A 27,905-nucleotide genomic window follows, 5' to 3' on the forward strand; every position below is an offset into this window, starting at 1 on the left:
GACATTACCTCTGTGACCTACCTCGCCACCCCTCTGAATTAGGTGTTCCCTCCTCCAGGGCACATGGCTATGTTCTAGCTTTGCAGTGAATGTTAAAGGTGCTCACAGTGAAACTGGGTGACTAATAGGATATAGCAGCTGGTCACTCAACAACCCTCACAGGACAGCATTGCCTGGGTGAGCCAGCCACAAACCTCATTTGTCATGTATCTCTCTCCCAGGGTCCAAATTCCCTAAATCACCTTTCCTGGGGGGCGTGCTTTTCGGGAAGTCCAGCCATCAGCTAAAGGGGAGTTGGGGTCAGCTGGACAGGAAGGTGGGGGATCCACCTTCACTCTTAAGAGCACATCTACCCAGTGACTAACAAAGCTGGGCTCTTACTAGGACACTCTCTTCGACTCTGCCTGCGGGGGCACTGCTAGAGTTTGCCTCTCAAACTGTCCCTGTGTGGTCCTTCTGTGACTAGCAGGCAACCTGAGTGATAACAGGTGTTTAAGGGACAGGCTTTGGAGTCAGACCTGGGTTCCAGTGCTGCCTCTGCTCTGTGATTTGAGGCAAATTGTTTAACATCTTGGAGCCTTACCTCCCCTGTGACTTTTGAGGATAATATTTTGCCAGTGCTTCCAAAAAGGTTGCTTGCAGTCTTAGCCTGGGGGCCAGGCATAACTGTTCTGAACTATTACATTTCTTTCGCAGTTGACTCAAATGATTGTTTTTCCATTTCCGGTTTCTGGGGAGGGTGTGCTCTGCACCTTCTTGTTATATGCTGCCCTCGCTAAGGACCTTACCCTAGGCCCAGCTGCCAGGCCCAGCAGGTCTGATCTGGCCTCACCAGGCTCCAGCCACCCTGGCTGTCTTGTGGTTTGCACAAAGGTTCTTACCCTTCTCAGGGCTGTTGCTGGGACTGTCCCTTCCCTGAAGTGCAGTTCCTCCCCTTTCCCTGGTGACTCCTGACTCCTGGCATTTACACCTTCAGCTTAAATGCGCCACTTTATCTAAAATGCGCCCCCTTCCTGGTTTCACCTCTGCTTGTTCATTGCCCTTATTATACCTGTAAACTATTCTCTTCCTTTGTTACTTGCTTTTTATTCCCCTCACACTGGGCTTTAGTAAGCTCCATGAGGTCAGGGGCCATTTGTTAGCGCCTATAAATACTGTGGAATCACTCAAACCCTAGGGCCGGTGGCACCAGGAAGTATTGGATAAGGAACCGCAACACTAACTAACTGGGGCCCAGTGCTCTCTTCCGCCTTCAGTGCCCTGCTCATCAAGGGTCTGGGTGAGGCCCCAGGTCATAAGGAAGCCCTCGCTCGACTGCCCCGAGCCCCATCGCAGCCCCCAACCAGCCCCGAGCGGTCTGATGGTGCCCAGGGAATGGTTTCCAAGGCAATAGCAAACGGGGCGGGGCTTGGAACGGAGGACAAGGCTCGAGCCTAGGCAGGAACTTCCCGGGAGAGGAGGCGGCGACGCGGAGGGCCGCGGGATCAGGGGCCCTGGGAGGGCGAGCGCGGCGAGGGGCGCATGCAGTGCCCCGACGCGCCACTGCTCCTGAGCGCGGGGGAGCTGGGGCCCGGGCGCCGGGGCTCGGCCTCCTGGTACCGCCAGGAGGGCGGCGCGGTGTGCAACTGGCTGCGGAAGCCGCAGCCGCTCGAGCCACGCACCAGTTTCCCCTCGGCGCGCCGCTCCGAGTTCCGTCCACCCAGGAGGCTGCCATGGGCCGGCCCTGCCTCTGCCCAGTCCGAGGAGGGTCACGCAGGCGGCAGATGCCAGGCGGGCAGCCCCGCCCCTGCGCGCCGCCTCAGCGGCGCCTTCGAGACGCTGGTCCCAGGCACCCACGCCCAGGGCGCCTCGGATACCCACCCCCTCGGCCCCCCGCACACCCCGGTCCTCGATGACCGCTCTCCGCAGGATGGTGAGGCCCGTGCGGCCCGCTCGCTCTGGCCTACAGCGGCTGCGAGGACGACAAGACGCTGGGGTGGAGGGACTGGGGGTCGGGAGAGGAGCGGCTGAGGGTGGGCATCTGGATGAAGGCAGGAGGAAGAAAAGAGGCGTGGCTATCGGCGGCCAGAAAAGATCCTAGGCCGAGACCCTAGGCCCAGCCTCAGTGTACCCCGCCCCTACTCCGCATCTTTCTGCAGGTTTCCCGGTCCTCTGGCGAGGATCCTCCAAGGCGTCTCACATGAACCGGCTCAGAAACGCCAAAATCTACGTGGAGAGAGCTGTCAAGGTCAGAGGAGGGGCAGGGGCGCTTAGAAAGGGCCCTGGGAGCGGCTCAGCCTGTCTCCCTGCGCTGTTTTCTTATATCCTTAAAAAACAAAAGCAAAAGAAAAAACAATAGCAAAAATCCTCAACCACCACACCCATCTTCAACTACCTCCCCGTTTACCCCTTCAGCACCAAACTTCTGGGCTCCCTCCACTCTGGTTCCCTGCGATGTCCCACTCTAATCAAGGTGCCTGGTGAGTTCCAGGGAGCCAAACCCAGCAGTGCCTTTCGGTCTTGATCTCGGTTGGGCACCCTGTATCTTTCGACACCGCTGCCCCACACACCCTTCCTCTTGGCTGTCAGACTGCACGCTCCTAGTTTTCCTTTCTCCCTCTTTGGCTGCTGCTTTTCAGCGGCCTTTAAAGGTTCCTCAGCCATTAGTGGCCCCCTGGCCCCTTCCCCAGGTCTGTCTCCTTTGGCTGTGTCCTTGGCTGAGTCCAGTCAGTGTGCTGCACCCTCTCTGTGCCCCTTCCAGCCCAGCCTCGAACTCCACATCCCGTAGATCTAGCCCCCTACCTATCATCTACACCCAGAAAACTTAACAAGCATTTCAAATTCATGTCCCAAACCAGACTTTGATCTTCCTGCCCAAACCTGTCTCCTCCCCAGTCTCCAGTCTTTCCCATCTCTCAGTTCCTCACGCCAGAAATCTCATCTTTCTGTTTCTTCACCCACAGGTCTAATTCCATCAGCAAAACCACTTGTCATCTCCACCTCCAAAACGATTCTCAACTCTAGCACCTTCTCCCGTCTGTGTTGTAACCACCTTCATTTTAGTAATTGTGATTTCTCTCCTAGGCAAACTATGACAGCCTCCTAGCTGGTCTACCTCCATCCTGTCCCCTCATCTTTTTGTAATATAGCAGCAAGCCAAGCTTAGAAAGATTCCCTCAGTTAGCCTTTTTTGCTCATGACACTCTTAGTATGAAATCCAAGTCCGTTCCAAGGCCTGCAGGGCCTTCCACAGTCTGGCCACTGCCTACCTCCTCTGGGGCTTTCTCCATCGTTTACCATGTTCCACTCACTCTGGTCTCCCTTCAGTTCCTTCTGACCTCTCTCCAGCCTCAAGGCCTTTGCACATGCATTCCCCTCTGCCTGAACCGCCATTTCCCAGCTCTGTACATTCATGGCTTCCTTTCAACCTTCCCTGACCATGTATTTCTAAGTAGTTTCTCTGGATCCCATTAAGTATGCAGTTTCTGGAGCCAAACTGCCAGGATGTAAATCCCTGCTCTTTTGCTTAACCACTATGGGGCCTCGGGCACCCTGCTTAATTTCTCTATGCCTCTGTTTCATAGCCCGTAAAATGGAGATAACAGTATCTAATAAAAATGCATAGTATTGGCCAGACATGGTGGCTTACACCTGTAATCCCAGCATTTTGGGAGGCCAAGTCAGGAGGATCACTTGAGGCCAGGAGTTGGAGACCAGCCTGGCCAACACAGTGAAGCCCAGTCTCTACCAAAAAATATAAAAATTATTTGGGCACCAGATGAGGTGGCTGACGCCTGTAATTTCAGCACTTTGGGAGGCCAAGGCGGGCCTTGGCCTGAGGCCAGGAGTTCGAGACCAGCGTGGCCAATATGGTGAAACCCTGTCTCTACTAAAAATACAAAAATTAGCCGGGTGCAGTGGCACACGCCTGTACTCCCAGCTACTGGGGAGGCTGAGGCAGGAGAATCGCTCGAACCCTGGAGGTGGAGGTTGCAGTGAGCCAAGATTGTGCCACTCCAGCCTGGGCAACAGAGCAAGACTCCGTCTCAAAAAAAAAAAAATTATCTGGGCGTGGTGGCGTACACCTGTAATCCCAGGTACTCAAGGAGACTGAGGCAAGAGAATCGCTTGAACCCAGGAGGAAGAGGGTGCAGTGAGCCGAGATTGTGCCACTACACTCCAGCCTGGGCAACAGAGTGAGACCCTGTCTCAAACAAAACAAAATAAAAACACACAGTATTGTTAGTAATGCATGTAAGTGCTCAGCATGTAGTAGGTCCTCAATAAATATTAGCCATTGCTATTATCATTATTACCATGCATATTTATTTCTCTGCTTATTTATAGTCTGTTTATTTCTCCTAATGGAATATAAAAATTTCCTGATGGCAGAGTCCATAACTGTCTGGTTCACCTTTATATCCCCTATGTCTGGCACTTATGCAATACTTATTGAAGAAGTATCCTTCTCTCACATTGCAGCAGAAGAAGATCTTTACAATCCAAGGCTGCTACCCGGTGATCCGGTGTCTCTTGCGCCGGAGGGGCTGGGTGGAGAAGAAGATGGTCCATCGCTCAGGCCCCACCCTACTGCCACCCCAGAAGGATCTGGATAGCTCAGCAATGGGTGACAGTGACACCACTGAGGATGGTGAGTGGTTCCTTCCCTTTCCACAGCTGTTGCTCCTGAGTCCTTTTCCTTTGGTTCCCACTGTCCCAGAGTTGAGGCCTTGTGGGCTATGGGTCAGGGAGAGGAAACTCATCAGCTCTGGGCTCTGCATCCACAGAGGATGAAGATGAGGACGAGGAGTTCCAGCCATCACAGCTGTTTGACTTCGATGATTTACTGAAATTTGATGACCTAGATGGAACACATGCTCTGATGGTGAGGGCCCTGGGGGCCAAGATGATACAGGGACTGCCTGCTTAGAGGGAGGGCATTGGTGTCCAGCTGGGTGACCTCAGACAAGTCCTTTCTTTCTCTGGACCACAGTTTCCCTATCTGTAGTAAAAACTGCTTCTTTAAAGGCTGGATAGAGCTGGACATGGTGGCTCATGCCTGTGGTCCCAGCTACTCAGGAGGCCAAGGTGGGAGGATAACTTGAGGCTAGGAGTTCAAGACCAGCCTGGGCAACATAGTAAGACTCAGTCTCTACAAAAAAGGTAGAAAAACATTATCCGGGTGTGGTGGCATGTACCTGTAGTCCCAGCTACTCGGGAGGCTAAGGTGGGAGGATCACTTGAACCTGGGAATTACAGGCTGCAGTGAGCTATCATCGCACCACTGCACTCCAACCTGGGCAGCAAAGCAAGACTCTATCTCTAAAAAAGAAATAAGTGAATAAAGGCTAGATAGGCCCACAGAGTGGGGAGGGACACAGCAGGGCTGTGTCCCATCTGGCCTGGGATTCAGAGCTCTGCTAGGTCATACCAGATGCCAGCACAGCCGCCATGCATGGTAACTCCCCCTTCAAATAAAAACCCCATAGTTCCCCTTCCCCCCTGCCCTTGGTAAGTGAAGGCAGGAAGGAAGGTCTTAAAAAGCTCTGGAAGAGGCGGAGCGGGGTGGCTTATACCTGTAATCCCAGCACTTTTTGGGAGGCCGAGGCGGGCAGATTCCTTGAGGTCAGGAGTTCGAGACCAGCCTGGCCAACATGGTGAAAACCCATCTCTACTAAAAAAACAAACAAACAACAACAACAACAAAAAGTAGCCGAGTGTGGTGGCAGGCGCCTGTAATCCCAGCTACTCGGGAAGCTGAGGCAGGAGAATCACTTGAACGCAGGAGGTGGAAGTTGCAGTGAACTGAGATCACGCCACTGCACCTCAGCCTGGGTGACAGAGTGAGACTCCGTCTGAAAAAATAAATAAATAAAATAAAATAAAATAAAGGCCAGGAGCAGTGGCTCACACCTGTAATCCCAGCACTTTGGGAGGCCGAGGCTGATGGATCACCTGAGGTCAGGAGTTCAAGACCAACCGGGCCAACATGGTGAAACCCTGTCTCTACTAAAAAAATAGAAAAATTAGCTGGGTGTAGTGGTGTATGCCTGTAATCACAGCTACTTGGGAGGCTGAGGCAGGAGAATTGCTTGAATCTGGGTAGCAAAGGTTGCAGTGAGCTGAGATCGTGCCACTGCACTCCAGCCTGGGCGACAGAGTGAGACTCCGTCTCAAAAAGAAAATAAAAATACAAAAATTAGCCAGGCATGGTGGCAGGCGCCTGTAATCCCAGCTACTCGGGAGGCTGAGGCGTGAGAATTGCTTGAACGTGGGAGGTGGAGGTTGTAGTGAGCTGAAATCGCACCACTGCACTGCAGCCTGGGCGACAGAGTCAGACTCCATCTCAAAAAAAAAAAAAAAAGCCATTTCTGTATGTCAGGAATGGCTGAATATTGGCAGCTTCATATGGGTCAATCTCATGAGCCCTTGGGCAAGTCACTTGCCTTCCTGTGCCTCAGTTTCCTCATCTGTAAAACAGAGATAACCTTAGCCCCTACCACATAGAATTATGGTGAATGAATTGACGTGGAAAGTGCTTAGAGCAGGGCCCCGCATGTGCTGACACTGGTTATTAATAATTACCCCACCTCCCAGAGTTGTAGGAAGGAGGGAGAGAGGTGGGGTCCATGAGAGAGCCTGTGTCACAGGCTGTGTGCCCAGCAGCTTGGAGTCACTGTCCTGCCCCTGGGCAAGTCACTGATGACCATGGGCCAGAACAAAGTGTGACAGTTGTGCAGCTTTGTCACTCCTTGGGGACACCCTTAGGGGCCCTGCCCCCTCAGCAGCTAACTCCATAGGTGGGTCTATGTCTCAGTCTTTGGAATTTGCCATGGTTTGATGAGGCTAATGCCAACTCCTTCTCACGCTGCCACCGCCTGGGGGCTGACAAGCCTCATAGAACACCTTAAGCAGTGACAAAGGGAGGCAGAAGGGAGTCTTTGGCCTCCCTAAGGCCAAAAGGAGGCTGAAAGCCTGGCTTGCTCTCTGCCCACCTGTGCCCTGGAGGAAGAGAAATCTTCTTGACTTACACAAAGATGATGTGTGGGCTAGAGGCCACCTTGGAAGCATCCTCTCCTTCCTGTTCACCCACCCTGCTCAGCAGGGCAGGGAGAGGCTGCCTTAGGCCCTGCTACCCACACTGGCCTCTGTATTTCTGTCTCCTCCTGTCTCCCCAGTCCCGCATGGTTCAGAATGAGACCCCCTACTTCATCTGGACCACTCGGCGGGATGTGCTCGACTGTCGCTTCCTCTCCAAGGATCAGATGATAAACCACTACGCCCGGGCTGGCTCCTTTACCACAAAGGTGGGCTCCCTAGAGGAGCAGGCAGGGCAGCTTCCGACCCCCTGCCCTTGGGCTGGCAGCTCTCCTCCCTGCTCACCTTGTTAGTAAGAGGAAGTTCTCAGGACAAGGGGAAGTATACAATTCAGAAAATTTGGAGTCTGACCAGTATCTGGCAAGTTCAAATCCAGCCCCTGCACCGTATCTGGCATTTGTAGATATGATGACTAAAATGGGTCTGGAGGTGGAACAATCACCAAATCCAATGATAGTGAGCAAATGGACTCTTACCTCCTAAGCAGAAGATATCTGGCTAATGGACCCATTCTGTCTTACCTGGGTTTCTTTTTTTTTTTTTTTTTGAGACAGAGTCTTGCTCTGTCTCCCAGGCTGGAGTGCAGTGGTGCAATCTCAGCCCACTGCAACCTCTGCCTCCCAGTTCAAGCAATTCTCCTGCCTCAGCCTCCTGAGTAGCTGGGACTACAGGTGCATGTCACCACACCTGGCTGATTTTTGTATTTTTTAGTAGAGATGGGGTTTCACCATGTTGGTGACCTCAGGTGATCCACCTGCTTCAGCTTCCCAAAGTGCTGGGATTTCGGGCATGAGCCATCATGCCCAGCCTTACCTGGTTTTCTTAGCAAGTGACTTCACCTCTCTGAGCCTCAATTTCCTCATCTTTCAATGAGAATACCAGTAAGGCCTATCTTCTGGGGTTGTGGCAAGGATGAAGGACTTTATAATAATGACCTGCCATTATATTATTGGTGTGGGTTAGGAAGGATTCTAGAGGAAGCAGCTCTTTTTTTGTTTTATTTTTAAGAGATGAGGTCTTGCTATGCTGCCCAGGCTGGTCTTGAACTCCTGGCCTCTGGCCTCAAGCAGTCCTCCCACTTCAGCCTCCCAGAGTGCTGGGATTATAGGTGTGAGCCACCGCGCTCGGCCTTGGCAGCTCTTTAAGAATGAGAAAGGGTGGGCCGGGCACAGTGGCTCACACCTGTAATCCCAGCACTTTGGGAGGCCGAGGCAGGCAGATCACGAGGTCAGGAGATCAAGACCATCCTGGCTAACACGGTGAAATGCCGTCTCTATTAAAAATACAACAAATTAGCTGGATGTGGTGTCGGGCGCCTGTAGTCCCAGCTACTCCGGAGGCTGAGGCAGGAGAATGGTGTGAACCCGGGAGGCAGAGCTTACAGTGAGCCGAGATCGCGCCACTGCACTCCAGCCTGGGTGACAGAGTGAGACTCCATCTCAAAAAAAAAAAAGAATGTGAAAGGGGGGACAGGAGGGACATCAGGCATTCTTGGCAAAGGACACTGCCCAGGCAAATATATGGTGATAGATGTGAGCAACTCAGACCTTGCAAGCGGGGCCAAGGCTCTGAGAGCATATCCAGTCAGAGTCTTTCTGAGCTGTCTGGGTGTGTGGTGAGTGTGGGCAGTCCTGCCCTGCCCTCTCAGTGGCTAACTCCGTAGGTGGGTCTATGTCTCAATCTCCGGAATTTGCCGTGGTTTGATGAGGTTGATGCCAACTCCTTCTTCCCACGCTGCTACCGCCTGGGGGCTGAGGATGACAAAAAAGCCTTCATAGGTAAGGAGACCCCCAGCCCTATGCCTGAACCTCAGGCTGACAGAGCAGGGCTGAAGCTCTGGCTCATATTGGAGAGAAACAGGCCTCTCTTCATGCCCTCATCTGCCTGCCCCAGCAGATTTCCTTTTCCACCCTCAATCCTTATCCTTCCCTAATGTGCCCTCCCTTAATAAGCCTCTTAGCTTGGTCAACTCTGACCTCCAGAAAAGCTTGGGTATCTTGGCTTATATTCTAGAGCAGGTTCTAAAAGTTGGTCAGTCCCTTGAGTTTGGAATCCAGAACAGATTCCAGGCTTATATCAAGTTCCATTTGTTGAATTGGGTTCCAAAAAGGGCTGCAGGCTTTGGATTTCTAAGGCAGACTAGGTTCCGATTCCACAATATGTTCTAAATTGAGGTTAGAATTTGGATCCAGATTCTATGCTAGATTTAAATTACATTCAGAATCTGAACTAGGACACAGTCTGGTTCTCAGGATAGAATAAGTATCAAAAGTAGGTGATGAACAGAAGAAACAAATCAGACAATGGGTCCAAGCCAGATTCTGAAGGCAGAATATGATCCAAGTCAGGTCAGATTTGGGGTCTGGTTACACAACTGAAACAGGAGCAAGTTCTTTTTTTTTTTTGAGATGGAGTCTCGCTCTGTCACCCAGGCTGGGGTGCAGTGGCGCGATCTTGGCTCATTGCAAGCTCCGCCTCCCGGGTTCCCGCCATTCTCCTGCCTCAGCCTCCGGAGTAGCTGGGACTACAGGCGCCCGCCATCACGCCCGGCTAATTTTTTGTATTTTTAGTAGAGACGGGGTTTCACTGTGTTAGCCAGGATGGTCTCGATCTCCTGACCTCATGATCCATCCACCTCAGCCTCCCAAAGTGCTGGGATTACAGGCGTCAGCCACCGCGACCAGCCTGAAACAGGAGCAAGTTCTAAACTCAGGCTCTAGAGTCAGAAAAGGTAGAGTCAGGTTCTGGATCCAAAATGGGGCAAGTCATGATCAGGTTCTGGAACCAGAACAGGCCTCAAGCCTAGGGGCTGAGCAGGGTATCCCCTGGCCTGGGAGCAGAGGACTTCTGGCTGACTGCTGCCCGCAACGTTCTCAAGCTGGTGGTGAAGTCTGAGTGGAAGTCATACCCTATTCAGGCAGTAGAGGAAGAGGCCTCAGGTAAGTACTGTGGTTACCTCCACTCTCCCACCCATTTATCCTCCACCCATCCGCCCTTCCACCTATCTGCCCTTCTACCTATCTATTCATCCACGCACCTACTGGTTCATCCACACATCTGTGTATGATTCACATCTACCCATCTATCCATCCATCCACCAGCCATCCATCCACTCATCCACCCACGTATTCACCCACTCTCTGATCTACCGATTCACCCACCCACCCTTCCACTCATCCTTCCATCCTCCCACCTGTCACCCATTGTTAATCTCTTCATTCATCTGCCTGATGTCAGCTCCATACTCCCCATCCATCTATCCACTCCCTGCCTACCTATCCTTCCACAGATCCACCTACCCATCTATCTACCTGCTATTCCATTCTCCCATCTACTACCTATCTGTTCTCCAGTCCATCCACTCATCCATTCTTCTGTCCCAGGTACCTAGACACTTGTCTTCCCATCCATTTGTTAGTTGATCCACTCCTCATTCAGCCCTCCCATGGGCCTGGCATGTAGCCGAGCACCCTGGAGAGGGCAGACTAAGAAGACATGGTCCGTCCCTGCCTGTGAGGAGTTCAGGTCTCTGAGGAGGAGGAAGCAGTGAAACTGGGCTTTACACATGGCCTAAGAACAGCTTAGGCCTGAACATAAGGAACAGCTTGGAGTGGAGGGGGACACAGAGGAACCCTCACTATCATGCATGCCAACCCAACCACTGCCTGCCCTTTCCCTTTCTGGATTTAGCTCGTGTCTCCAGGCTCCTAGTCCTGTAATCCAGGGACCCATCAGCGAGGGATTCAGGGAAGCAGAGGCAGCTCTCCAGGAAGGAGGAAAATCCCTGCCTCTTCCAGAGAGAGACTCCCCCATTGCTGTCTCTTGTGTGTGTCATGCACAAGGAAGGCTTGGTTGTGTGCCAGGATAAGGGGCACAAGGGCCTCGGGTGTGGCCAGAGACCCCGTGCTTAAGCTTTTATGGTATAGGTCAGGCTGCAGGGGTTTGAGGGCCTCAGTTGTATATCAGGATCTTCAGAGCACTGCGATGTTCAGGGGTGAGTCAGGTCTGTAGATGTGCACGGGGTCTTCTGAAGGGTTAGTTTCTGTAATCACTTTCAGGTGTGTCAGGGCCTTGTGCAGTAACAGTGCACACAGAAGTTAGTGTTTCTGTGGGCTAAGGGTTGTAGCTCTGTATCAGGATTCTGGGAGTGGGTCTGGATTTCTGGTGTGTGGACTTAAGAAGCTGTGTCAGACTTGGGGGAGGGGCGTTCATGTATAACTGGGTTCACATAGGCCAAGACTCCCAGGTGCATTTTAGGCAGAGCCTCAGGTGTGTTAGAGGTCCCAGGGGCAGAGAGGCTATAGGTGCTGTCAGAGGCCTTGGGGACATTTAGGGCGGAGCCTCGAGTGACAGGTCCTGGGACAGTGGGAGCCAAGGGCAAGTGCTAGAGTTGCAGTGAATTTAGAGCAAAGCCTCAGCTAAGTGACACATCCCAGGGCAGTAGGGGATCTATCTAGGTTCGTGCTGGGCCTCAGGTAAGTGACAGGCCTTAGGACAATGGGGGCTGTGGCATGCGTCAGGTTACCTGCCTTGATATGGGATCGTGACAGGCCCCTCCCTATGTGCAGGAGACAAGCAGCCCAAGAAACAGGAGAAAAACCCAGTGTTGGTGTCCCCAGAGTTTGTGGATGAAGCTCTGTGTGCGTGCGAGGAGTACCTTAGCAACTTGGCCCACATGGACATCGACAAGGACCTGGAGGCCCCACTGTACCTCACCCCCAAGGGCTGGTCCCTCTTCCTCCAGCGCTACTACCAAGTGGTCCAGTGAGTCCCCTGCAGCTGGGACTTTGGGCTGTGGGCAGGTGCTTAGGGATAGACCCTTTCTGTCTCGTGCAGCCCCTACCCCTTCCCCAAGCCTCCCGCTCGTTTACCCCGCTGTTCTGCTCAGGAACCCTCAAGGACTCCCACTGCCTCCATGATAGGGTCTGGGCCGCTTTTCTTGGTTCTTGGCATAGCATAGTCACTAAGAGCATGGACTGTGCCACCAAATGGACAGCACATTACCCAAAGTGTGTGTTGTGTGGATGTTAATTCTACAGGAAGTAAATAGATTTTATGAAAAAAGGGCTTTTGTGGTCCATCACATTTGGAAAACACTGGATTAAGCAGTTAATTAAAGAGGCTTCCCTGGGGCAGTACTCTTCAGAACCTATGGGTGGTGTAAGCCTATAGAGAGAGTGCGCTGCTTATCCTGTACTTAAGTGAGCCCAGTGCCCTGCCTCCCACCAAGCATCCTGAGGGGCAGTGTTTTCTGAACACACTTTGGAAAAAGGTTCTTAGGTGGGGAAAGGGAGGATCAAGGTGAGCCTGGTGCTGCTTTAGGGAGATTCCATTCGGGAGAAGCATGCAGGAGCGACTGGAGGGAGAACAGCCCTGAAGGCAGAACACAGAGTAAGCATTTCTTGAGCAACTCCGATGTGCCAAGCATTGTGCCAGGTTCCAGAAATGAAGCGTAGCCCCTGTTCTCAACTGGGACACAGCTCAAGGTTTGAGACCTGCAGGAAGCCAGGTGGGAGTGCTAGGAATCTCAGCTGGGGTGGTGGTAATGGGAAGAAATGGATAGATTTAATTACTCAATAGGGGAAACCGAGGAACTAATGAATGACATGAGCAGCAGACCCACATCATTAGCAAGTCATTCACTGCATCTTTTCTAAATGTCAGGACATAACTTAGGCGGCCCGGTACTTTCTCTTTAGCTACTGGAAAATGTAAAGCTGCCCATTTTAAATTAAGAATTATCAAGGTGGCCAAGCGTGGTGGCTCACGCCTGTAATCCCAGCACTTTGGGAGGCCGAGGCGGGCAGATCACTTGAGGTCAGGAGTTCAAGACCAGCCTGGCCAATATGGCGAAACCCCATCTCTACTAAAAATACGAAAATTAGCTGGGCGTGGTGGCGCACGCCTATAATCCCAGCTGCTCAGGAGGCCGAGACAGGAGAATCGCTTGAACCTGGGAGTCGGAGCTTGCAGTGAGCCGAGATCGCGCCACTGTACTCCAGCCTGGGTGACAGAATGAGACTCCGTCTCAAAAAAAAAAAAAAAAAAAAAAGAATTTTCAAGACTTAGAACATTAGTCATGAAGCACGAGTCCCTTTTTTTTTTTTTTGAGACAGAATCTCGTTCTGTTGCCCAGGCTGGAGTGCAGTGACGTGATCTTGGCTCACTGCAACCTCCACCTCCTGGGTTCATGCGATTCTCCTGCCTCAGCCTCCCGAGTAGCTGGGATTACAGGCGCACACCACCACGCCTGGCTAATTTTTTGTGTATTTTTAGTAGAGACGGGGTTTCACTATGCTGGCCAGACTGGTCTTGAACTCCTGACCTCGTGATCCGCCCTCCTCAGCCTCCCAAAGTGCTGGGATTACAGGCGTGAGCCACCGCGCCCGGCCATGAGTCCTTTCTATTTCTGGTGTGTGGGGGCAAGTTCTAGAGGGCTATAGGAACCTCTCTAAAGTCGGGATTACATAAAACATTGCATCATATAACAGACATACACAGTGTTGAATGGTTCAGTACAAATGACCAGCATTCATTCATTCCCTCAATATTTTATTTTATTTTTTTGAGACAGGGTCTCACTTTGTTACCCAAGCTGGAGTGCAGTGGCGCAATCTTGGCTCACTGCAACCTCTGCCTCCCAGGCTCAAGTGATTTTCCCACCTCAGCCTCCTGAGTAGCTAGGACTACAAGTGTGTGCCACCAGGCCTGGCAAATTTTTGTGTGATATACATATATCGTTATATGTATATATTATATATATTATAATATATATAATATATATTATATACATATATATATATTTTTTTAGAGACGTGGTTTCCCCATGTTGGCCAGGCTGGTCTTGAACTCCTGAGCTCAAACAATCCGCCCGCCTTGGCCTCCCGAAGTGCTGGGATTAACAGAGTGAGCCACTGCACTCGGCCTAATTCATTCAATATTTAGTGTTAATGCTTCTCAACTTTTTAAAAAAACCAATTCCACTTGGGGCGGTGGCTTATGCCTATAATCCCAGCACTTTGGGAGGCCAAGGCTGGCGGATCATGAAGTCAGGAGTTCAAGACCAACCTGGCCAATATGGTGAAACCCCATCTCTTCTAAAAATACAAAAATTAGCAGGGCCGGGCGCGGTGGCTCACACCTGTAATCCCAGCACTTTGGGAGGCCAAGGCGGGCAGATCATGAGATCAGGAGATCGAGACCATCCTGGGTAACATGGTGAAACCCCATCTCTACTAAAAATACAAAAAAATTAGCTGGGTGTGGTGGTGGGTGCCTGTAGTCCTAGCTACTCGGGAGGCTGAGGCAGGAGAATGGCGTGAACCCAGAAGGCGGAGCTTGCAGTGAGCCGAGATCGCGCCACTGCACTCCAGCCTGGGCAACAGAGCGAGACTGTCTCAAAGAAAAAACAAACAGCCACTTTTTTTTTTTTTTTTTAATCCTGGATTTTAAGAACTAAGCCAGCCAGGTTTTCATCAGGTTGACTTTTCATTAAAATACTGTTTTTTTTTCTTTTTGCTAACTATAAAATCATATTGTCATGTCGAATATACTTTTTCAAATTACACTCCTGTGTGATATTTTCCTGGGCCACATCACAGATTACTGAAAAGATACTTCATGCTACGGACCACAGAAAAGTTTGTCAGGACATAGGTGTGAGTACTCCTGGGAGACCTTGCCTAGCCCCCTGCATCTGGCTGTCCCTGTTCCTGGCACTGCCCCAGTGGCTGCTGCCTCCTCCTTAAAAAAGAGAAAGTTCTCCATGACTGGAGACACTCAAGATGCTAAGATGTCACAGAGTTAGCTTCCCCTGAATAGGAGGCTCCCGTCCTATTCAGTCAGAAGGAAAGAAATGCGAGAGTCTGGATGAGGCAGCCATCTGGGGTATTTTGTGACTTGGTTTAGTTCAGGACATTTTCTGTCTTGTAGAGAACAGGGTCCCTCTTTGTCCATGAAACCCTGTCTGTGCAGCCCAGTTGCTGAGGCAAGCTCCTACCAAAGTACTTGCTGAGCCAACCGTTCATTCATTGAGCAAACTGCCAGGGAGTACCTGCTGAGTGCCAGGTGTGGTGCTTGGGGATGGGGATTACAGCAGAGAACAACTACAAAAAATGTTCCTGCTCTTACGGAGTTTACATTCTAGTTAGGGGATTCAGACAATAACCAAATAAGCACATGTGTTAGGTGGGGGTAAATGATGGGAAGAAAACAAGCAAGAAGAGGTGTGATATAGAAGTGCTTGAAAGGAATTAGGCTAACATTGTTTCAGCCAATATTAGGCACAGATTAAGACAGGAATGAACCCCAAAAAGCACCTGTGGGTGGAGGAATCAGACGGGACAGAGTTTGAATCCTGGCTGAACCACTCAACTTTCAGTGTATGGCCTTGGGTAAGTCCCTTAACTCTCAAAGCTTCAGTTTACTCTTTTTGTTTTTTGAGATGGAGTCTCGCTCCGTTGCCCACACTGGAGTGCAATGGCGCGATCTCGGCTCACTACAACCTCCGCCTCCTGGCTTGAAGCGATTCTCCTGCCTCAACCTCCCGAGTAGCTGGGATTACAGGTGCCCACCACCACACCCGGCTAATTTTTGTATTTTTAGGAGAGACGGGGTTTCACCATATTGGCCAGGATGGTCTCGATCTCTTAACCTCGTGATCCGCCCACCTTGCCCTCCCAAAGTGCTGGGATTACAAGCATGAGCCACTATGCCCGTCCCAGTTTACTTTTTCTTTTCTTTTCTTTTCTTTTTTGAGACGGAGTCTTGCTCTGTCGCCCAGGCTGGAGTGCAGTGGCACGATCTTGGCTCACTGCAACCTCCGCCTCCCTGGTTCAAGTGATTGTCCTGCCTCAGTCTCCCAAGTAGCTGGGATCACAGGCACCTGCCACCATGCCTGGCTAATTTTTGTATTTTTAGTAGAAACAAGGTTTTGCCATGTTGGCCAGGCTGTTCTCGAACTCCTGACCTCAGGTGATCCGCCTGCCTCCGCCTCCCAAAGTGCTGGGATTACAGGCAGGAGCCACCGTGCCTGGCCCAGTTTACATTTCTCTAAAATGGGACCAGAGCTGGGTGTGGTGGCTCATGCCTGCAATCCCAGCATTTTGGGAGGCTGAACAGGAGAATGGCCTGAGGCCAGGAGTTCAAGACTAGCCTGGGTAACATAATAAGACCCATCTCTGCAAAAAATAAAAATTAGCTTGGGTGTGGTGGCGTATGCCTATAATTCCAACTACTTGGGAGGCTGAAACTTGGACCTAGGAGTTCCTGGCTGCACTGAGCCGTGATTTCACCACCGCACTTCAGCCTGGGTGACAGACCAAGACCCTGTCTCAAAAAAAAAAAAAAAAAAAGTTGGGGGGTAGGGGGTGGGTACTAGTAATACTTCCCTGGCAGGGCCTTGAGAGGATTCGTGAAAATATATGGAAAGCCCTTGTCACAGTGCCTGGCACATAGTGGTGCTTTATCATTAGGAACTGGAATGATTAAATTCTGTCAAAGACAGTTTTAATGTAATAGGAAGGGGGGTGGCACAGGTGGAGTGTTGGAGTAGCGGGTGGTTTGCAGTTAATGGAATTTTATCAGCCTTTCCCATTTGTGTAGTCTGGGCAGGTTAGGATTTCAGGGGTGGTTTGAAGGTGGGGCCGGAGGCTTGGGAGGGACCTATGGATATCTGCAGGGAGGGCGTGACCAAGGCTGCCTGGATGACGGCGGGGGACGGTGGAATATATCTCCCCCTGCCCTCTCCACCTGCATGTCCCAGGTCCAGCCCTGCCCAAGTTCTATCATTTCCCCACAGCGAAGGGGCAGAACTCAGGCACCTCGACACTCAGGTCCAGCGCTGTGAGGACATCCTGCAGCAGCTGCGGGCCGTGGTACCCCAGATAGACATGGAAGGGGATCGCAACATCTGGATCGTGAAGCCAGGAGCCAAGTCCCGCGGACGAGGTGGGGGTCAGCTCCTGCTTCCTGCACTGGCACCTCACGACCTGCATCTACCAGTAGAGGCCAAGGAAGTTAATAGTGCAGGTCTATTGAAGCCAAATTGCCTGGGTTTGTGTCCTAGCTCTGCTACTAATGTTCTTCGTGACCTTGAGCAGGTTTTAGCGCCTCCCTGAACCTCAGTTCCCTCATCTGTGACATGAGGAGGATGATACCTCCTGTGAGGTGAGGATTAAATGCAGTCATGCAGCTAAAGCACTATTCCAAATCCTCAACGTGCTTCAATTTATGCAATCCTGGGAAACGGAGGCACGTGTAGGCTCTCACATGATCCAGAAGGATATCCATAAGGTCCTGGAAGCAGCAGTTGGCTGCCTCTAGACAAGGAGATACATTTTTTATTGTATGCCCTTTCGTACTGCCTAATTTTTGTTTTGTTTTATAGTCTATTTATTATTGGTAGGAACGTAATAGGTGCACATACTTTAAAAAAGCCCCCAACACTGGCCAGGTACAGTGGCTCATGCTTGTAATCCCAGCAGTCTGGGAGGCCGAGGCGGGTGGATCACTTGAGGTCAGGAGTTGGAGACCAGCCTGGCCAACATGGTGAAACCCTGTCTCTACTAAAAATACAAAAGTTGGCCACGTGTGGTGGCAGGCACCAGTAATCCCAGCTACTCGGGAGGCTGAGGCAGGAGAATCACTTGAACCCGGGAGGCGGAGGTTGCAGTGAGCTGAGCTCGTGCCACTGCACTCCAGCCTAGGTGACAGGGCTGTCTCAAAAAAAAAAAAAAAAAAAAAAAGGCCAGCACTTTAAATTTGTATCCATGTATATATTCCTGTTTAATCAAACAAAACTGGTTAATTAGGAAAAATTTAAAATCCTTAGCAAATTCCTGGCTTTCCCAAAGGGAACTGGGTTCTGATTGAGGGAGGCAGCCTTACCCACTCAGCCCTATCAGCTCCGAGGGGACAAGAGCTCATGACAAGCTGGCCCTTCTCCCGGCCCACGCCTGACCTTCCAATCCCTGACTGCCCTCTTCCCCCGTAGGCATCATGTGCATGGACCACCTGGAGGAGATGCTGAAGCTGGTGAACGGCAACCCCGTGGTGATGAAGGACGGCAAGTGGGTGGTGCAGAAGTATATTGAGCGGCCCCTCCTCATCTTTGGCACCAAGTTTGACCTCAGACAGTGGTTCCTGGTAACTGACTGGAACCCACTTACCGTGTGGTTCTACCGCGACAGCTATATCCGCTTTTCCACGCAGCCCTTCTCCCTGAAGAACCTGGACAAGTGAGCCCCTCTGCTCGCCTCCCACGAGCTCCCTGCCTAGTTGGGGAGCTGGCAAGCAAACAGGCGATTACAATGCAGGGGACTCGTGCAGCAGCGCTAGGCTCCACACACAGACTGCAGGCAGGCGGGCCCTCATCCTGCCAGCTGTCCTTGCATCCAACAGATTTTTTTTTTAACACACAGGGGGCGGTCTCACTCTGTTACCTAGGCTGCAGTGCAGTGGCATGGTCACGGCTCACTGTAGCCTTGACTTCCTGTGCTCAAGCAATCCTTCCTCCTCAGCCTCCCAAGTGTCTGAGACCACAGGCATGTACCACAGCTGATTTTTAAATTTTTTTATGTAGACATGGGGTCTCACTATGTTGCCCAGGTTGGTCTCAAACTCCTGGGCTCAAGCAATCATCCCACCTTGGCTTCCCAAAGTGCTGGGATTACACTATGCCTGGCCCCTCCAACAGATTTGACCGAGTGTGTACCTTGTGCCATGCACTGTTCTGGGCACTTGGGGTATAGCAGTGAACAAAACAAGATCCCAGCTCTCAAGGGCTTACATTCTAGCAGGGAGAAACAGGCAAGCAATGAACACAAGTGAAATTATCTAACAGGTTAAAAGATTATTTGGGCCAGGCGCAGTGGCTCATGCCTGTAATCCAAGCACTTTGGGAGGCCGAAGTGGGTGGATCACCTGAGGTCAGGAGTTCGAGACCAGCCTGACCAATATAGCGAAACCCCGTCTCTACTAAAAATATAAAAATTAGCTGGGCGTGTTGGCGGGCGCCAGTAGTCCCAGCTACTCGGGAGGCCGTGACAGGAGAATTGCTTGAACCTGGGAGGTGGAGGTTGCAGTGAACTGAGATCGTGCCATTGCACTCCAGCCTGGGTGACAGATCAAGGATCTGTCTCAAAAAAAAAAAAAAAAAAGGTTATATTTGTCGTTGGGGGAAAAAGGGAAGCAAATGTAGAGCAGGGGAAAGGAGGTCAGGAGTTTTGAAAACTAAGATGTCGTGTTAACTTCTAGGGTGAGAGAAAGCCTTGTTAAAGCCTGAATTTCAATTCTGTCTCTGCAGCTTCCAAGTTGTTTGAATCTGGTCATGTGAAAACCTATTTAAGCCTTGGTTTCCACATCCGAAGAATGGAGGAAGTAGTATGAAATTCATAGCTATCAATTATTGAGTGCTTCATATGTGATAGTGCTGAGCACTTTGTATACATTATCTCATTCTTAATAAGAACCCAGTGAATACTTCTTGTTCACCAGGTCTGAAGAAAAATATAAAAAACAGTGAAGTGGGTACTGTTACTACCCCCATTTTGCAGATGTGAAGAGCACACAGGTTAGATGACTTCCCTAAGGTCTCACAACTAGTGTGGAGATGGCGCCTGAACACGTCCTGGCGATGACGGGGCCATACCCTTACCCACCCTCTTATCTTCCAGACACTGGGATGGTTAACCGAGACTATGCACAAAGCACTTACTACTGCGGCCCCCGTAACTAGCGCCCTCAGAGCAGCCCTGAGAGATAAGAGTGGTTCTGGCCCTAGAAGAATGTGGTGGGGCCCAGGCCTCTGTCCTTTTTGTCCTTCCCAGTAGGGCCCCATCTCAAGTTGAATAGCGCAGGGTGGCCCAGGGCTGCTTCCAGGACTTGCCTGTCCTCCCTGAGTTTGGATGGGAGAGACACAAGGGCCTGGACCTCAGTTTTCTGCTCTCTGCCTCAGCTCAGTGCACCTGTGCAACAACTCCATCCAGAAGCACCTGGAGAACTCATGCCATCGGCATCCACTGCTTCCGCCAGACAACATGTGGTCTAGCCGGAGGTTCCAGGCCCACCTGCAGGAGATGGGTGCCCCAGATGCTTGGTCCACCATCATCGTGCCTGGCATGAAGGATGCTGTGATCCACGCACTTCAGACCTCCCAGGACACCGTGCAGTGTCGGAAGGCCAGCTTTGAGCTCTATGGCGCTGACTTCGTGTTCGGGGAGGACTTCCAGCCCTGGCTGATTGAGATCAACGCCAGCCCCACGATGGCACCCTCCACAGCAGTCACTGCCCGGCTCTGTGCTGGCGTGCAAGCTGACACCCTGCGCGTGGTCATTGACCGGAGGCTGGACCGCAACTGTGACACAGGAGCCTTTGAGCTCATCTATAAGCAGGTGAGGAGGTTGGGCCCAGGCAGGACCCCAGAGAGTCTGCACCCTCTTCCAGGCAGCCCCGCAGTGGAGCATAGGACTCTGCAGTCAGACCCAGTTTAAGACCCAGATTCAAGTCCTGGTCCTGCTAAGGTGACCTCACTTCCTTGAGCCTCAGTTTCCTGATCTTTGAATGGGGATATTATTACCATCTTTCTCATGGGAATGGGAGAATAAAATGAATTCATGTATGAGGATAATATTTCTAGAGAGGCATATAGCATAGCCATAAGAGCAGAGATTCTGGACTCTCCTTGGGTTCAAATTCCTGTTCAGTGACAACAAGCTGTGTGACTTTGGACAAGTTCCTAACCCCTAGGTCTCCTCGTCCGTAAGAATAAAAATAGTACCTAACTCACAAAGTTAGGTACTATGAGTTGTGAGAATTAAATGAGTTGATAAGTAAAGTACTTCATTTATTTATTTTTGAGACAGAGTCTCGCTCTGTTGCCCAGGCTGGAGTGCAGTGGCATGATCTTGGCTCACTGCAACCTCTACCTCCTGGGTTCAAGCGATTCTCCTGCCTCAGCCTCCCAAGTAGTTGGGATTACAGGTGCCTACCACCACGCCTGGCTAATTTTTGTATTTTTAGTAGATACAGGGTTTTGCCATGTTGGCCAGGCTGGTCTCGAGCTCCTGACCTCAGGTGATCCGCCCACCTCGGCCTCCCAAAGTGCTGGGATTACAGGCAGAAGCCACCGTGCCCAGCCAGTAAAGTACTTTAGAATAGTGCCTGGCACGTAGTAAATGCTACTAAGTTTTAGCTAATGTTATTATTACCTAATAAGGTTAGGAGTTTCATCATGTATAACCTGTAAAGTGCCTGAATGTATAGTAATAGGCAATTACTGGTAGCTACTATTATTATTAGTATTATAATTATTTCACTCGTCTTGCTCCAAAAAGAGATTGGAGTCTACTTGTAAAATAGAACAGCATTTTAAAAAATCAGTCAGAAAATTGATTGCAAGGCTTTCTGAGTTCTGGATAGAATTTCTTGTGGCAGTTTAAGTGGCTTCTGATTAGCCTCCGGTTTCTGTCAAGGTTTGGTTACAGGAAGAGAACGTACTGATCACATGACCTAGGTGACCTCGCCTTTGTTACAGTTGTTATTGATCATTTCTTAAATTAATATATTGGCGTTTTGGTTTCAAAAAATGTAAACGGGGAAATACATGGGCAGGAAAATATAAGCAAGCTGAGGGAAAAGGTGCCATTGTAGTGCAGTGCTCCCAATGCCAGTGCCCAGGCCAGAAGCATCTGAAAGCTTCTAAAGGTATGGATGTGAGGAGGCTCCACCCCCAGAGATTGACCCAAAATGTCTAGCTTGGGGAGGAGACTATGTATCTGCATTTTTCAAATGTCCCCCAAATATCTTTTTTTTTTGAGACGGGGTCTTGCTCTGTTGCCTAGGCTGGAGTGCAGTGGCACCATCTCGGCTCACTGCAAGCTGCGCCTCCCGGGTTCAAGCGATTTTCCTGCCTCCGCCCCCTGAGTAGCTGGGACTACAGGCGCCTGCCACCATGCCCGGCTAATTTTTTGTATTTTAGTAGAGATGGGGTTTCACCATGTTAGCCAGGATGGTCTCGATCTCCTGACCTCGTGATTTGCCTGCCTCGGCCTCCCAAAATGCTAGGATTTTGTCACCCAAAATGCATGAGCCACCGCGCCAAGCCCTCTAAATGTCTTTTATTGCTGATTTGTTCTTGTTTTTGTTTTTAGGCCAGCACATAGTAAAGGCTTATACCTTGCACTGTTTTTTTTTTTTTTGTCTCTTTTCATCTAGGCCAGCCCCAGTGCCTTTTGACCCCATAGTTTTGATCTTTTGAGGGGCCAGGCAGGTTGTTTCGTAGAACTGTCCCACATTCTGGATTTATCTGATTGTTTCCTTATGGTGTGATTTACCTTGGTCTTCTGTTAGCTGATTGTCTCAGGAACTAGAAGTTCGGTCAAATAGTTTGATGAGGTTAAACATTTTTCCCAAGAGCACTTCAGAGGTGATGCCGCGTACCTCATGTGGCATCACAAGGTACATCCTGTGAGAGTGTCTCACAGTTAGTGCTGCTGAGTTTGACTGTGGGTTACCGTGGTGGCTACCAGATCTCTCCATTATAAGCTACATCTCCCATTTGCAATTAATTTTTCTGTAAGGTGCTGTGTTGGCTCTGTCCAGATTACACATTTTCCTGTCATCCTTTCATCTAATTGTTTTGATACCAGTTTTGATTATTGCCTATTTTATTAGAGTTGCAAAATGGCAAATGTCTAATTCTGTTGTTCCTTCTGCATTTATTAGCTGAGATTCTTCTGTAAAGATGAGCTTTCCCTCATCATCTGGGGCTACTTGGGAGTGCTGATAGCTATATTTTTATTTGATTTGATTTTTTTTTTTTTTTTGAGACAGAGTCTCGCTCTGCCACCCAGGCTGGAGTGCAGTGGTGCTAGCTCGGCTCACTGCAACATCCGCCTCCCGGATTCAAGTGATTCTCCTCAGATCCCGAGTAGCTGGGATTACAGGCGCCCACCATGGCCGGCTAATTTTTGTGTTTTTAGTAGAGATGGGGTTTCGCCATGTTGGCCAGGCTGGTCTCCAATTCCTGACCTCAGCTGATCCGCCCATCTTGGCCTCCCAGAGAGCCACCGCGCCCGGCAATAGCTGCATTTTTTGTTTGTTTGTTTTTTGTTTTTGAGACGGAGTTTCGCTCTTGTCACCCAGGCTGGAGTACAATGGTGCGATCTCGGCTCACTGCAACTTCTGCCTCCTGGGTTCAAGCAATTCTCCTGCCTCGGCCTCCCGAGTAGCTGGGATTACAGGTGCCTGCCACCATGACCTGCTAATTTTTTTGTATTTTTAGTAGAGACAGGGTTTGGTTATGTTGGCCAGGCTGGTCTCGAACTCTTGACCTCAAGTGATCTGCCAGCCTTAGCCTCCCAAAGCTCTGGGATTACAGGTGTGACCACCATGCCCGGCCAATAGCTGTATTTTTAACAAGCTCCAAGTAATTCTGATGTTTAGATAGATTCTGATCAGGATCCTTCAGTGGCACAGAAGATACCTCCAATTGGCTCCAGGTTGCTAGCAAGGCACAGGGAGCTCTCCTGGAGCCCAGCTGAGGGCAGGACATACAGCTTGGCCTGATAGGAACTGAGAGTTGTAAGGGAGTCCCTCTCCTGGACCCTTCTCTCTGCCTTCCTCTGCATATTCGCTACTTCATTCTCTCCACAGACTGTCTTCTTTAAGGTTCTTAGTTTCTGCTTCCCCATAACCTGGATTCACATGAGGCTCTAGGCAGGCTCCAAACCTCTTACTTGTCTGGGTGGCGTAACTCAAATTCCTGTGCAGAGAATCTGATTGGCTCAGCTCAGGAAGCTGTCCACCAGCAGTGGCCTGTGCAGTGGAGCCACACGCATTCCAGCAGGGGCTGGGGGCAGCTTAGGAGGGAAATGTGGCTGAGGGGTGCTGGTGGGACATGGCTAGGATTCCCCCCCTTCCTCTGGGCTAGCAATTCCTGGAGCTCTGTGACTCTAGGTACTGACTCAGAGGTGGGCTTTCCATTTCTCAGCTCAGAAACGCCTCTTTGACCAGGTGCCTCAGAAAGTAATTCCACCCATCTCTACTCTGGGTCCCGCTGGGCCAAGGATTCCAGTACCACTGACTGAGTGGGCCTTGTCTCCTCTTCTTGCCCACAGCCTGCTGTGGAGGTGCCTCAATATGTGGGCATCCGGCTCCTGGTAGAGGGCTTCACCATCAAGAAGCCCATGGCGATGTGTCATCGGCGGATGGGGGTCCGCCCAGCAGTCCCTCTGCTGACCCAGCGAGGCTCTGGGGAAGGCAAGGACTCGGGGACCCCTACCCACAGGTCAGCTTCTAGGAAAGGCACTGGGGCCAGGAGCCTGGGGCACAGTGAGAAGCCAGTCTCCACTGCCACCACTTCAGCCCCCGGAAAGGGGAAGAAAGGCAAGGCGAAAAGGGCCACAGCCCTGGTCTGCCCCAATCTCCGGGAGTGGGATGCCCCCAGCACCAGGATGGGCTGCATTTTCACCATGACCTTTTCTAGTGGGGACAGGCAACCCCACCACTTGAACAGATTGCCATTGAGTCCGAAGAACCCCCAGGCCCTGGGTAAGACCATTCCCCCAAAACACCCGAGTGTTCCAAGGCGATTTATTCCTGCTCTCCAGGCCCCTCCCAACCACCTGGATCAGCCACCCCACCAAAGAGCCACCAGTAGCAAGTAAAAGCCACTACTCACAAAGTATTCTTTAAAAATACACAGACAAGTTAGCTGGGCACGGTGGTGTGAGCCTGTGGTCCAGGCTACTCGCGAGGCTAATGAGGATCGCTTGAGCCCGGGAGGTCAAGGCTGCAGTGAGTTATGATCGCACCTCTGCTCTCCAGCCTGGGAGACAGAGCGAGATGCTGTCTTAAAAAGAAAAACACAAAAAAAGCACTTTGGGAGGCCGAGGCGGGCAGATCACTTGAGGTCAGGAGTTCAAGACCAGCCTGGCCAACATGGTGAACCCCCATCTCTACTAAAAAATACAAAAATTAGCCGAGTGTAGGGGCAGGTGCCTATAATCCCAGCTACTTAGGAGACTGAGGCACGAGAATCGCTTGAACCCAGGAAGCGGAGGTTGCAGTGAGCCGAGATTGCACCATTGCACTCCAGCCTGGGCAACAAGAGCAAAAACTCTGTCTCAAAAAAAAAAAAAAAAAAAATACCCAGCCAAATGAGTATTGTCTCCTCCAAAGTAGTCACTCTGCCTCACAGAGTGACTTATTTCAAAGATGACCTGATTTCAAAGATGCCAGGACTTAAGCCCAGGTTGCTCTCTCCAGCGCCCACGCTTTTCCCACTGCAGTATTCTGCCTTTGCCTTCAAGCAGTCACCTCTCGGGGAAAGAACTAACACGTGTCCAGCACTTAACAGTTTGCCCCATACTGCTACCTGCCCAGCTCCTTTAGTGCTTACACCAACCTAGCAAGGTAGGTGCTATTATCCCCATTTTCCAGCCGAGGTATCAGGAAGTTTAAGGAAGTTGCCCAAGGTTGCACAGCTCAGAAGGGGCACAGCTGGGATGCAGACCCAGGTCTGTTGGACTCTACCCTGTTTTCTTCTCACTGCCTCTGGAGGAGGAACCTGGAGGGCTCCATCTGCCTTCACCCCATTCTCTCCATATCCCCCCATCCTCCACACATACCTTTTAGGGCAGCTAGGCCACCTTGGGCCCCACCCCAGGGCCTCACAGCTTCTCTTGCTCCCACAGCCCCTCACCACTTCCCCAGCCTCCACACCAAGGCCCAGCTGCCTTCTCCCCATGTACTCCGACACCAGGGCCAGGTCCTCAGACGACAGCACAGCAAGCTGGTGGGCACTAAGGCCCTGTCGACCACAGGCAAGGCCTTGAGGACTCTACCCACGGCTAAGGTCTTCATTTCCCTCCCACCTAACCTTGATTTCAAGGTGGCACCCAGCATCCTGAAGCCAAGAAAGGTGGGCCTCGACCTGTGACTCACACCCAGTGGACAGTGCTGAGCACAGGGTCAGGGCTGGAGGGCACAGGCAGAGGGCAGCTCCCAGGCTGGCTGGCACCCCAAGGGAAGAGCTGGTCTCCCTCAGAAGCCCCTTCCTCCACAGACTTCTGATCATCTCCCTCTTCTCCCCTCCTTTCACACCGAGGCTCCTGCTCTCCTGTGCCTCCAAGGCCCCCAGCTGGAAGTGCCTTGTTGCCTCTGCCCTTTGAAGTCGGAACAATTCCTAGCACCTGTCAGAAGGTCAAGGCCAAAGGCAAATTCAAGGCCAGACTGTGACAAACCCAGGGCTGAGGCCTGCCCCATGAAGAGGCTGAGCCCCCTGAAACCCCTGCCCCTTGTTGGTACATTCCAGAGGCGCAGGGGCCTGGGGGATATGAAGCTAGGGAAGCCCTTGCTTCGATTCCCCACTGCCCTTGTCCTGGATCCAACACCAAATAAAAAGAAACAAGTGAAGTATTTGGGGCTTGACTCCATTGCTGTTGGAGGGTCAAGAGTGGGTGGGGTGAGGCCGTGTACCCCAGGGTCCACAGCAAGAGCCTGAGGCCATCAGCAGCTCCTCCGTGCAGCGAGGCCCAGAATTCCCACCTAAGGACAGACATGGGGCTTCCTATTTAGGGACTCCCCCAGCATCTCCGATCCAGGGGTGGGGAGCGTGAGCCTTCACTTTACAGATGAAGAAACTGAGTCTGAAAGAGGAGGCATGGCTTACCCAAGATCACGTGGCAGTGAGTCGACGCAGGGACATATTGCCAGAACTGCCGAGCACTGGGAGCCCCCCAACCCCAGAGAACAAGCCAAGCTAGCAGAATGACACCTACCGGGCATAGGAACGTTAATGCCATGAGGCAGGGGAAGGAATTGGCCTTGCCTAAACCTCAGCCCTTCTGCAGAGGGCATGGGTCTATCCCTTCTTCAGCAAGGGGCCAAGGTCACCTAAAAATGAAACATCCAATAAGCCACACCCACATGAAGAAAAGTGTGGCACTGCTTAGTTGTAGTGGGTTGAATTGTGGTCCCCTGAAAAGAGATGTCTACTTGGACCCTGTGAATGTGACCTTATGTGGGAAAAGAGTCTTTGTAGCTGGGTATGGTGGCTCACACCTGTCATCCCAGCACTTTGAGAGGCCAAGGCAGGAGATCGCTCGAGCCCACAAGTTTAAGACCAGTCTGGGCAACATGGTGAAACCGTTTCTACAGAAAATTAGCTGGGTGTGGTGGCACACACCTGTAGTCCTAGCTACTCGGGAGGCCTAGGTGGGAGGATTACCTGAGCCTGGGAAGATCAAAACTGTGGTGAGCTGTGATCATGCCACTGCGCTCTGAGCCTGGGAGACAGAGTGAAACCCTAAATCAAAAAAAAAAAAAAAAGGTCTTTGCAGATGTAAATAAATTTAAGATCTTAAATGAGATAATCCCAATGACCAGTGTGGTGCTTACATTCAATGGCAAGTGTCTTCATAAGAAACGATAAGGGCTGGTGGCTCACTCCTGTAATCCTAGAATTTTGGGAAGGCTGAAGTAGGTGAATCACCTAAGGTCAGGAGTTCGAGACCAGCCTGGCCAACATGGCGAAACCCCGTCTCTACTAAAAATACAAAAATTAGCCGGGCATGGTGACGTGTGCCTGTAATCCCAGCTACTCGGGAGGCTGAGGCAGGAGAATTGCTTGAACTCCGGAGGTGGGGTTGCAGTGAGCTGAGATCGCGCCACTTCACTCCAGCCTGGGCGACAGACTGAGACTCTGTCTCAAAAAAAAAAAAAAAAAAAAGGAAAGATAAGGCTGAGGCAGGAGGGTTGCTTGAGTCCAGGAGTTGGAGGGTAGCCTGCTTGGGCAACATACTGAGACCCTGCTTTAAAAACAGAGA

At 51.2% G+C, this 27,905-nt stretch overlaps 1 protein-coding gene across 50 annotated transcripts; it reads left to right on the forward strand.

Moving 5' to 3' along the window:
• On the forward strand, positions 1-27,449 carry TTLL3 (tubulin tyrosine ligase like 3). 50 transcript variants are annotated; one of them, XM_063805361.1, is made up of 15 exons: positions 41-177; positions 2,139-2,227; positions 4,462-4,630; positions 4,767-4,864; positions 7,158-7,286; positions 8,741-8,855; positions 9,918-10,016; positions 11,646-11,841; positions 16,877-17,025; positions 18,071-18,314; positions 20,033-20,468; positions 24,195-24,364; positions 25,519-25,595; positions 25,773-25,999; positions 26,186-26,668. In XM_063805361.1, the coding sequence occupies exons 2-15, from the start codon at positions 2,180-2,182 to the stop codon at positions 26,579-26,581; spliced, it is 2,553 nt and encodes an 850-aa protein (XP_063661431.1). In that variant the 5' UTR covers positions 41-177; positions 2,139-2,179; the 3' UTR covers positions 26,582-26,668. The 50 variants fall into 50 exon arrangements, 31 of the variants coding, with proteins under 31 accessions (XP_063661429.1, XP_063661431.1, XP_016795914.2 ...); XR_010155086.1 differs by lacking the exon at positions 41-177 and adding an exon at positions 1,446-1,912 and having other exon boundaries at positions 24,195-24,627; positions 26,186-26,496; XR_010155088.1 differs by lacking the exon at positions 41-177 and adding an exon at positions 1,447-1,912 and having other exon boundaries at positions 24,195-24,462; positions 26,186-26,496.
• The last annotated feature ends 456 nt before the right edge of the window (positions 27,450-27,905 follow it).

This window comes from Pan troglodytes, chromosome 2 (genome assembly GCF_028858775.2).
Source record: "Pan troglodytes isolate AG18354 chromosome 2, NHGRI_mPanTro3-v2.0_pri, whole genome shotgun sequence".
Classification (NCBI taxonomy): Eukaryota; Metazoa; Chordata; class Mammalia; order Primates; family Hominidae; genus Pan; species Pan troglodytes.

Bases quoted from the DNA above. Each gene is read 5' to 3' on its own strand.
- TTLL3 (XM_016940414.4), top strand. From the start codon at position 1,522: ATGCAGTGCCCCGACGCGCCACTGCTCCTGAGCGCGGGGGAGCTGGGG. The intron at 4,631-4,766 runs GTGAGTGGTTCC...CTGCATCCACAG, and splicing joins CAGTGACACCACTGAGGATG to AGGATGAAGATGAGGACGAG. The intron at 26,000-26,185 runs GTGGGCCTCGAC...TTTCACACCGAG, and splicing joins GCATCCTGAAGCCAAGAAAG to GCTCCTGCTCTCCTGTGCCT.